At 36.1% G+C, this 12,174-nt stretch overlaps 1 protein-coding gene across 1 annotated transcript; it reads right to left on the bottom strand.

Moving 5' to 3' along the window:
* Nucleotides 1-5,299: 5,299 nt before the first annotated feature.
* Nucleotides 5,300-5,957, bottom strand: LOC112044910 (uncharacterized). Its single transcript, XM_024080915.2, has one exon. It carries the CDS (start codon nt 5,911-5,913, stop codon nt 5,371-5,373), a length of 543 nt encoding a protein of 180 aa, XP_023936683.1. The 5' UTR covers nt 5,914-5,957; the 3' UTR covers nt 5,300-5,370.
* Nucleotides 5,958-12,174: the final 6,217 nt, after the last annotated feature.

The following is a 12,174-nucleotide window of genomic DNA, read 5'->3' as shown; positions in this document are numbered from 1 at the left end:
CCAAATTTGACAAGAAATCCAGAGCTAACTCAACTAGGTATTTTTTATTATCACCATCGATATCTCAATATTATTTTGGACTGAGTACGCAATTAAGTAGACAAACTATTTTATATAATTTTCAGTAAATTAATATTTTGTACTCGTAGCATACGAAGTACCTGATACCTCAAGACGAAGATGGCAAAAAATAATTTAATGGCTACGTTATTGTAGCCATTAAATTGTTTTCAGAGATTAAAAAACGAGTATTCATTTCATCATTGTCGGCGCACTACAGGGTCAGACATCTCTAATAGGAGATGTCTGATATGTTGCTTATAACCACCTCACTGTTTCAATGCGGGTTGGTGGGCCTAGGGTGATAATGTTATATTAATTAACGACCACTATCAGATGTTAAGGACCGGGACCGACGACTGTATCACCACTAACTTCCCAACTCCGGGCTGAGAATTTTATCTGAAAATCAATCAATCAATCAATATTAATTTATTTTAATTAGACTTAGTTTACAAGCACTTTCGAAAACGTCAGGTAATAACATTATAAGATAATGGTGATAATAAACCGCCTTTTTCCGAAAAAAACCTACAAGCTCATCCAGGTTTAAAAAAAAAAAGAGAACTTCAGTATTTCCTAGGCCTACCCAGGACCTCGTGATCTGAAACCATATAATACGTCTATACTAATATTATAAAGCTGAAGAGTTTGTTTGTTTTGTTGAACGCGCTAATCTCAGAAACTACTGGTCCGAATTGAAAAAGTAGATAGTCAATTTATCGAGGAAGGCTATAGGCTATATATTATTCCCATATTATTACGGGCACGGGAACGACGTAGGTGAAACCGCGCGGCGGTTTAATACAAATAAAACAGCTAGTATAATAATTATACGAGTATACCTACCTATTATTATTTACATCATAATTTTAAATCAGAAAAGAATATAAATATTCAACATAATTAGCTCATCGGGTCAGCGGTGGGCGAAATAGGTTACACCCACTCTCAGTACAAGCTTACCCCAGTTGTAGAGAAATAGGGAATTAAATAAATATTTTCCTTTACCTGTAATAAATATAGCATCCTGGTTTGCTTTTATAATAGATGCCATTATAAAGGCGAGCGCTTGGCTGCAATCATGCTTGATAAGCGATGATGCTATGGTGGAACGCGCATGCCTAGAAGATGCCTATTCAATCTTGACTTGATACCCATATTGTAGGTAGTAGAAAAAGGTGAGATTATCTTTCTTCCAAGCAATTCTCAATAAAAAATCTAAGCTCGGAGTTGGGAAGTTGACCGTGTTACCAGTTACCACCCTCGTGCCTACCTAAAATATTGCATTATCACCAAACACTACAGTACAATAGCAGATGCCCCGCGGTTTCAACCGCGTAATTCTCATTCCTTTGGGAATAAGAGTATAAAATATAGCCTATTCTACTTGGTGAAGTAGCTTTCTAATGGTGAAATATTTTTTATTACATTTTTTATTTTTAATGTAAGCTGTGGCGTCACACGGGTCTCAGCTGAAAATCAGCGCCGTGTATTATGCTTGTATATAGTACACGGCATATGCTGAGCTGTACACCCTTTCTTTTTAAGGGTTACAAACAGACATGCTGTATTTAGGAAAGGATACTGTTTGTAACTTTTAAATTTGAATAAATTTATTTTCTTTCTTTCTTTTTTTAAATCGCTCAGCAGTTTGTCAGTTAAATCGTAAGAAACAAACAAAAAAACGAAAATCAAATCTTACGTCTATACATTAGTTTAGATTTTGATGAAAAAAAAGCAGTGATTCTAAGTAATTTTGTATGCAATATTTGACCTACTCCTATCAATAGACTATTTAAATCTACCCATTGTATTGTATTTAAAAGTGAATGTGAGTTTGTTTTTAACGCTTTCACGCCAAAACTACTAAAACCATTTTAACAAAATCTTTCAATAATTTCAATAATTTCATTAATAAAAACTTACATTATGAGTTAGTAACATATGCTATATTTTATCCCACGCATTCGTGAATTATGTGGTTGAAACCTATAAGGGGAGTCCGCTAGTATAAGAGAAAATATTGTAAAAATCTAACATTTTCAACAAAACAAATGCAAAAAAATAAACCGTTAAGTATTTTATTTCAAAGCAATTTATTTATTGAATTAAAATCCAATAGGCAGCTGTCATATGCTCTATTAACTTTAATGTTGTCTAATTTGAGACAAATTAAATCACGTATAACAGAAATATTGTCACTTTTACTTTATGCTATTGTAATAATATTTCATACAAATATCTAATAATATTTCTACTAATAAATAAAATTGAAATGTTTATCTGTAATCCATTAAGAAAATATAAAAAAATATTAGTTATGCAGTTCGGATAAGTGGAGTCGTCAACACCTTGAAGTTATGAGAAGTACTGCCGAGCACTCTGTAGAAGGAAAACGTGAGGAAACCTGCATACCAGAGAATTTTCTTAATTCTCTGCGTGTGTGAAGTTTGCCATTGTGCCAGCGTGGTGGACTATTGGCCTAATCCCTCTCATTCTGAGAGGAAACTCGAGCAGTGAGCTGAATAATTATGGGTTGATTACTAATTAACTAACTAACCCTGTATATGCTATATACAGGGTTATATATAGGGTATGGTTTCGAATACAATTCGTAAATCTGTGTTTCTTCCAATCAAATTATGAAATGGGAAACACCAGCATAAAAATAAAAAAAGCAAACCAAGGCAGAAAACTGAGGCATAGACGTGAAGTTTCATTTGCCTGTAATTACATCAGCAAGAGAGCCTCAATAGCTCAACAAGTCAAGCAACCGGACTCATCACCGAGGGGTGGTGATTCGATCCCCGCCGCGCTGGACTATTGTCGTACACTCTCCTAATACAGTCATTCCCGACTAGTTGGAGGGGAATTTATTTTTTTTATATTTAAAAAATGATTTTTTCCCTCCAATTAGTCGGTAGTAATTAGTAAATAAAATACTGCGTCTAAAATGGGTTTCGACAATAGTCTAAAGGGTCTGCGACCCCAAAGTGTGGTGTTCGGTCCCTTTAACGTTGAGTTACTGAGGCTTCAAAGCAGAAATAAGGTACAGGCATCACACAAAAAATATTAAAGGTGAAAGTTTGTGTGTAAGTGTGTTTGTTCCTCCTTTACGCTGCGGCTACTGAAGCGATTTGACTGAAATTTGGAATGGAAATAGATTTTACTCTGGATTAACACATAGGCTACTTTTCATCCCGGAAAAATCCATGGTTCCCGCGGGATTTGTGAAAAACTGAATTCCACGCGGATAAAGTCGCGGGCGTCCGCTAGTAAATAATATTCCTTGTATGAATTCTGTCATAAAAAGCGCTACTAGAGTCTAGAAACTTCGAAATTTGATTATACTTTACGGGAACAAAATCAAAGTTTTCAAAATTAAATTTATTTCAATTAGGCTTAGTTTACCAGCATTTTTGAAACGTCAAGTAATGTTATCAGATAATGGTGATAAGTAATTAGTCGAAAACTTAAAATTAAAGTTAGGAAAAAGTCGCGGGCTGTCATAATAGTTGCGGGCCGGCACAATATGCCGTAACTAATGTGCGTAAAAAATACTGTTTATTTCAATTAAGCCTACTTCATGAGCGCTTTTGAAGGTCAAAGTACCCTTAATACGCACGGTATTTATTCCGTGTAATTGCTTGGAACTTTTCTCTTCCCGCAAGAACGCCGTATAAAATAAACGTAACGTAGCGTAAATGTTTACAAATTTATGAAAATATTTACCAAAATAAAACCCGTGTCCAAGTGCTGTAAGTTAACAAAGAAATTCTCCCGAGATGATTCCGGACATCGGGATGGTAGGTAAATATCGTGGTAACAAATTAAGAAGAGACAAGCCGACTCCCCGCGGTTTTACCCGCGTAGTTCCCGTTCTTGTGAGAATACGGGGATAAAATATTGGCTATGTCACTCGCAAATAACTTGGCTTTCTTTCCACCTTTTATTTATATTGTCGCGTGTTTTGTCCTCTAATGACTTTACAAAAATATAACTCAAAATATAAACAATAGGAAAAAAGTCCCCCAATTTTGAAACATTCTTCATTGGTCCGCGCCTTTTTTTTTTTTTTTTTATGCAATATAGGCCAGCGCTTGACTACAATTAAGCCTGATGGTAAGCATTAATGCGGTCTAAGTTGGAGCGCGCTTACCTAGAAGATGCCTATTCACTCTAGCTTTGAAGGTGTCCAAATTGTATTTGTCAGGAAAAACAAACGCCGGAAGGGCATTCCAATTTGCCTGTTGGGTCATAGCGTCACAATATAGCCTATAGCCTTCCTCGATAATCGGGCTATCTATCACTGAACAAATTTCCAGTAGTTCCTGAGATTAGCGCGTTCAAGCAAACAAACAAAACAAACTCTTCAGCTTTATAATATTACTATAGATTTACCATTAGTTTCTGTGAACAGTAATATATACTTCGTCGATTAAGGTATCTAAATTTAAGATTAACATTAGATAATTTCTTCTATAACGAGAGATAACTTTATTTTTATTTTTTTATTTATTTCTTACAAGTTAGCCCTTGACTACAATCTCACCTGATGGTAAGTGATGATGCAGTCTAAGATGGAAGCGGGCTAACTTGTTAGGAGGAGGATGAAAATCCACACTCCTTTCGGTATCTACACGACATCGTACCGGAACGCTAAATCGCTTGGCGGTACATATTTGCCGGTAGGGTGGTAACTAGCCACGGCCGAAGCTTCCCACCAGCCAAAAAATAAACAAACTAATAAAATAAACTTAAAATATTGTGGGCCATTGAAATAGGTTGATGATGATGATGACGGTAATGATGAGTTATTTTAACATTCCTTAGAGTATATTTCTGAGAAAATGGTCAGTCTATAGTCTTTTTAACCACTCTACTATACAATTAGTTCCTAGTATGGATTTAATTACGCCTCATTAGGTAAACGGCAATGAGGCCGGCCACATAACAGAGGTCATGGGATCGATTCCTGCCTGCTGGACTATTATCGTACCCACTCCTCACAAAGTTTTTTTTTTTTGATTATATTTAAAAATATTTGGCAAATATCGATAAAGAATCTAACCCAGAATCTGTTATTAAATCAAGACATTAGCAACTGCGTAATGCAGATTTGATTTATATGTATATGGTACAATCACAGACGAGCGATTGTATATTGTGACCGACAAACCGATTGTAATCAATGTCGTAAAACTTTAGGTATTAATAGTAAATTAGTGAAACAAAGTTGTAAAGTAGGTAACTCTCTTTATATTATTTTCGCCTTATTGTAGGATTCTAGACTATCGTTTTTGAGCTTCACCAAAGGTGTCCCCAACGAGCACCATGAGCGACACCCCAGGGGGCAGCGGCGACGGCGACGTGAGCGGGGGCCGCCCATCTAGCAGCGTGACCCCACGCGCCAACACCGGGGGCGGCGACCAAGGGAGCGGCGGCCCAGGGAGCGACGATAGACCTCTTCTTCAGCCAGTGTCCGTGACCGTCGACGGCCTTGGCGGTGTAGTGAACAGCGCGGTCCAAGTTCACGCTCAGAGTGTCCAGGGGCCTGCCGTCAGCGGCGAGGATGTTGGCGGGTTGGCCGGGAGCGAGAGACAGGGGGCCTCTGTAGTTGTATGCACCGACGGGAGCGGCGACCGCAGCCACGGGGGCAGCTACAGCCAAGGGAGCGGCGACTCCTGCGTGACCCCATCCCGCGCCCCAACCAGCGGCGAGGGGAGCGGCCCAGCCAGCACCCCACACACCGCTGGGGTTAGCGGACGCTACCGCGAGCGCAACAGACAACACCACCAGCTTGAACATTGTGGTCTGTGTTGTTATTAGTTCCGAAACTAACTGATGCATGTCTCCAAACGGCGGTAGCTTTTATACCAGTTGAACTTGTAAACATTATCACAAATACCTTTGTGACGTTAGGAACTATGCGAGAGGGCGTTGGTCATTCGAAGTCGGAAAGAAAATCACTGCAAGGGTAGTAGGCTAGATCGACCAAAACCACCGTCCACTAAACTAGACCTTATATCGTTTGAGATTAATACTAAAACAGTGCTAACAATTAAATGTATCTCCAAGCTTACCTTGGTTCAGATAAGGACCGTTCACTTGTAGAATTATTATAAGGATTAGATATTATATTAAAATTGTTTTCCGTCGGAAAGTTAAACACGTATGACACGCGACATGCCCTAACAAGTCAACCGACATTGCATGATCATAAACAGATTTACGGAATTTAAATAGATTACCAAAGAAACAGTTAAATAAAAAAAAAATTACATTTCACAGTTAGTTATATAGTTTTCATAAATTACAACTTAGCAATTTATTAATCGATGAAGGAAAACATAGTGAGGAAATGCATACCAGAGAATTTTCTTAATTCTCTGCGTGTGTGAAGTCTGCCAGTCCGCCTTGGGCCAGCGTGGTGGACTATTGGCCTAATCCCTCTCATTCTGAGAGGAGACTCGAGCTCAGCAGTAAGCCGAATATGGTTTGATGACGAATTTATGAAACTTAACAAAACTAATTTTTATTGTATATAATATAATAACAAATGGAATTAGATTAGTTTATTAATTGCCTATACCACTGTCTTCTTTCAGAAAACTATTGTTTAAGATATTTAATAATAGATCTAATAAAAATACCGTCTTTGAAGAAAATATTAGAATAATAGTTCATCGATCGACGGTTCATCGTCATTATTAATCAAAATATATATAGTATATACCTACATATGTACGTACCTACTCGTATTGTTATTTGTGTGATATTAAGGGAAACAAATAGGCGAATCATTCACGAGTTCTTAATGTGGCAGATGAACAAAGCGGAACATACCTGCTAGATCGACCTACAAATTATTATCAAGGGTCATAAACCCTTAACAAATTGGAACTCTTAGTACGAGATTCGCAATTGATAGAAGCTACAGGTATTTAGTTGTTTGTTATTTGGCTAAACGAAATACTATATTAACTACTACTACTACTACTATATATATTAACGAAATAATATAATATTTGAAAAAACATTTTAGTTTTAGCCCATTTATTCATGTAAGCTATTATTATAATAATGACATACGCGATAATTTTACTCAATTAAAACCGCGTAATACAACTAGTTAAAGATATGACTATTAATAAATTTAAGGGCCAGTTTCATCACCTTCTAATAGACCCAGCGCCACGAAAGCAGTCTCGCGGCTACAACCAGAACTAAAATTGACAGCGCCTTAAACAAATTACAATAAGACCGCCATTATCAAAGCACCTATGCTGCTTCTTCTTCGTCTAACCTTAAGTTTTGTGACTAACTAAAGTAAGAATACTTTATGTGAAATAGAAATCAGACATTAGTGTGTAGGGAAGGTTGTGAAACCCTTTTTCATCATCATCATCATCATATCAGCCGATGGACGTCCACTGCAGGACATAGGCCTTTTGTAGGGACTTCCAAACATCACGATACTGAGCCCCCTGCATCCAGCGAATCCCTGCGACTCGCTTGATGTCGTCAGTCCACCTGGTGGGGGGTCGGCCAACACTGCGCTTACTAGTGCGGGGTCGCCATTCCAGCACTTTGGGACCCCAACGTCCATCGGCTCTTCGAACTATGTGCCCCGCCCATTGCCACTTCAGCTTCGCAACTCATTGAGCTATGTCGGTGACTTTGGTTCTTCTGCGGATCTCTTCATTTCTGATTCGATCACGCAGAGATACTCCTAACATAGCTCGTTCCATCGCCCGCTGTGTGACTCTGAGCCTTCTTATGAGGCCCATAGTTAGCGACCAAGTCTCGTCAAGGTATATTATATACACTCAATACCTCACCGCGCCTGGTCTATTAGGCATAATTATGTCATATAACTTAACATCTAGGCAGGCTAGGGTAGGGGTAGGGTAGGGGTAGGGTAGGGGTAGGGTAGGGTAGTGGTAGGGTAGGTTTATGGTATAGGGATAGGGTAGGGGTAGGGTAGTGGTAGGGTAGTTGTAGGGTAGGGTAGGGGTAGAGTAGAGGTAGGGTAGGGGTAGGGTAGTGGTAGGGGTAGGAGTATGGTAGTGTAAGGTAGGGATAGGGAAGAAGTGCAAATAAATAAATTAATAAGTCAAAGCGAAGCTTGAGCGAGTCCGCTAGTTATTCTATAAAAGTAACCACTTCACAAACAATCAGTTTACCTACCCATTAGTGTAAATTATACCCATTAATGTAAATCCAAATAATTTAATTTTAATTACGAAAATCTGTTCCTCAAATTAAAGTTCAATGACTCTAGGTTTCCGCCGTTTCCACTTAATTTCCCCAAATTATCTAGACATTGCCTTTCAAACGTTTAAAGCCTAATTCGCACTTGCCTGCTTATTATTTTATTTATATAAAACACGTAAACAGGTATTACAAAAAATAAGAAGTTCATTGAACCTTCAATCGCACTTTTGTATTTTTCTCCAGTAATAATGGACGAAAAAAAATAAGCTCAGCTGTTAACGGTAGATGGGATTCACATGAAAACACTTCGGAAAACACTTACCTATCACTTTTAGTATTGGTTTGTTTGGATATTTATTTGTTACTTTATTTTAAACTCGGTTTCATCCATCCCAGTGGGAATATGTAAATGTCTCAGACCAATTATTTATTACCTTTGCACTTGCATCGCACTCAAACTCACCAATAAAATAGTTTGACGAGTAAAACTCACACATCAAAAATATTTAACACCAATAAATATATCCCGTGTCCTTACACTGCACACAACCATAAATTTAAATCGTAATACACATACGTGTAATTTTAACACAATGAAACGTCGATTCTATAAATAATAAAATAAATAAATATACTTAAACAATACACATCACTATCTAGCCCCAAAGTAAGCATACAGAGTAGCTTGTGTTATGGGTGCTAATTATAATTATATACTACATATAAATACTTATATAATGTATAAATACACACAGACACTGGAAAACACCCATGTTCATCTCACAAATATTTTCCAGTTGTGGGAATCGAACCTACGGCCGTGGATGCAGAAAGCAGGATCACTACCCACTGCGCCACGCGGCTGCGCCATTCTATAGACGCAGTTACATGTATAAATACGTTAGATCGTGATCACATACTTGACAGAGGGGTAACGTCCCATGGTAATTGGTCTGACATAAATATTTATTTATTTATTTATTTACAAACTTACACTTATACACACACATATAGCCTAACGTTTCTTTCAATTGGTAAAAAAAAAATCAAAATCGGTTCAGTAGATCCATAGTCAGGGATCCGTAGAACATTTTGTACAACTGATTACTATCAAGTTAATTTTTCATGACCAGCTTCATCTCGATGAGATGATCAACTTTTTTATTTACGAAAATTCTTGATTCTGGTAGCTAACTTATTCACCAGGATATAAGAATTTCTGAGCGAGATAATCTACCACGCAATTTGTAGAACATTGTGGTTGTTAAGTTGTATAACTATTAATTAATCAACAGTAAAAAACCTCCCAACTTGTATCAATAACGAGGTTACTAATTAATTTTAGAAATTACGGATTCTCCGTACAAACTTTAATTCTCATCGAAATGAATCATAAATACCTCCATATGAAGCAAGTTCTAGTATGAAATAAACTATAAAATATGAAATAAAACCTGGTCTTTTATTAATTTGAACCCATCTACAATTTTTATTCATAAACCCCCAATGTACAGATAGCCGTAATACAAATTACTCGTATAGCTCACAATTATATCTTTGAACTCTTTGTTGTAAATATTAATTAATACAAGTGATTTTATTGTTTATTTATCTACTACAAATACATTAAAATTCATATAATTCAAATATATTTATAAAATACTTGTAATGTAGGCTACATTACAATTATTTTATAAATATATTGGAATATTTTATTTGTATCGTAATATTTTACGATTTATTATGTAATTCGTTAAGATATAATATTTTTACGTAATATTGTAAATTTTGTTAGTTTTGTTTGTTATGCTTTCAAACCTTAACCACTTAACTTATTTTAAACATTTCACCAACAGGAAGTTACATTATCAGCGAGTAAGAAAGATTATATTTTATCCCCGTATTCCTACGGGAATATGAACTACACTGGTGAAACCGTAATTATCCGCTAATGTTCAAGTATTGACCAGCGCGCCTTTATAAAATACACTGCAATTTGCACTTAATGTATTAATGAAAAAAATTCAGGGCGCTCTTTGTGCGATTCTTTTACTTTTAAAAGTGCATTTTTATAATATTTATTTCTCTCTCATTTATTTATTAGTCCTTTTTTTAATTTTTAACAATGTTGATATAAAAATAACATACAAAACATTATAAAAACCTCTTTTTTTTTGTTGATCTGACCCGGGATTCGAATCCTGGACCTCATTGTCCGTAGCTGAACTAGCTAACCACGGGACCAATGAGCATCATGTACATACCCTGTATGTATGTACATATACAGGGATATCTATACTGATATTATAAAGAGGAAAGTTTTATTTGTTTGTTTTTAAATAGGCTCTGAACCGATTTGAAAAATTATTTCACAGTAGTTGGGAATCTAAACTATCCCCGAGTGCTATAGGCTATATTTTATTCCCGTATTCCTACAGGAACGGAAACCACGCGGGTGAAACCGCGCGGCGTCTGCTACGTATAAATAAGTACAGAACCATCAATTTTCTCCTTTCTCATTCCTACGTTTGAGTCACATCTTATGGTAATTCGTTTGATGAGCTTCGATAATGAAGTTGTAAATCACATAACGAGTACGTCAGAGGTGATCACACACGGCCTGAACTTGAGACGTGTCAGCCGCCCGCTAGACTCCACGTAACCGGTCTCATACGCACGAATGTTATGCTGTTGATTAATGCAAAACATAGCTGAATTTCAAAATGTCTACCTTGTTTGTTTGTAATTATGTTGTCTTTAACATATAAATTGCCTTTAGCAAAGAGCCATCGCGTACCACTTGAAATCAGCAGGCTAATTCTTTCATTGACGTATGCTAGTTGACATATACAAAATTGATATTCTATATAACATATGTCATCCGGTGCTTACTGGTGGATATCACGCAGCAGGTAAATGACATCTTGTCAATTGATTGGATGTTTATATTGGTTGTTAGCAAAGACCAAAATGGTGAATAGGAGCAGGAGTGCAATTCCGTTATTTTACACTCGTCGACGAATTTTTCGCCTACGTCTTATTCTTTGAACTTTATGGGGATGGCAAAATTAAAATGTCACTAACGACGAATTTGCCATATAAACGGACGACGTCACAGCACTCTATCTTTACAGAATGCATGTGCAGATAGGAAGTAATATACAGTTTATTACCGCACTTGATAAATTCGTTACAGATAATTTTAAAGTGTTTTTACTTCTAAAAAATATTTGTCATTTTCGGAAACGTCACTTTTAACGCAAATCATTAATAATTATTATCCTTATTTTTTATACAAATAAATAAAAACGAATATTGTTTTATTTTCCCTATGATTTGCACTAACTGATAAATAAATAATATATTTCCAACCATTTCTTTTAATTTTATATTATGCTTAAAAATAAAAAATGTAGATTTAAAATTCATTATTAGAGATAAAACTCGAGTGACACTATTTTAAAACAAGATTAAAAATTGGTTGAAAAACCTAGTTCTCACTGAGGCACAATAATTAGCCTTCAAAGACTTAATCATTGATTAAATTTTTATTAGATTGTGTTGGTTGTCAAGTAAAAATTTATCTGAAGGTTGACCTGTGCAGTGAACAATTAATACGATTTTATCTAAATAATGCGATTATGGACGTTAATTACAAAGCAATTCAAATAATACCGACTATTCATGCACACACATGCCTTTAGGTTACAAAGTGCCAACGTTGCATTTTTAACCGACATCAAAAAAGGAGGAGGTTTCTCAATTCGACCGTATATATTATTTTTTAAATATAAATACGTCATTATTAAAAGGTTGCGTGTATGGGACATATTTTAAGATCTATTTACAAAATAAATATTATTTACTCCGAAAATATTCATTTTAGAACACATG

Source organism: Bicyclus anynana, chromosome 15 (assembly GCF_947172395.1).
Source record: "Bicyclus anynana chromosome 15, ilBicAnyn1.1, whole genome shotgun sequence".
In the NCBI taxonomy this organism is placed as follows: domain Eukaryota; kingdom Metazoa; phylum Arthropoda; class Insecta; order Lepidoptera; family Nymphalidae; genus Bicyclus; species Bicyclus anynana.
This window is presented reverse-complemented; position numbering and strand designations above follow the sequence as displayed.

Excerpts from the sequence above, each read along its gene's own strand:
- LOC112044910 (XM_024080915.2), bottom strand. The coding sequence starts at position 5,913 with ATGCATCAGTTAGTTTCGGAACTAATAACAACACAGACCACAATGTTC.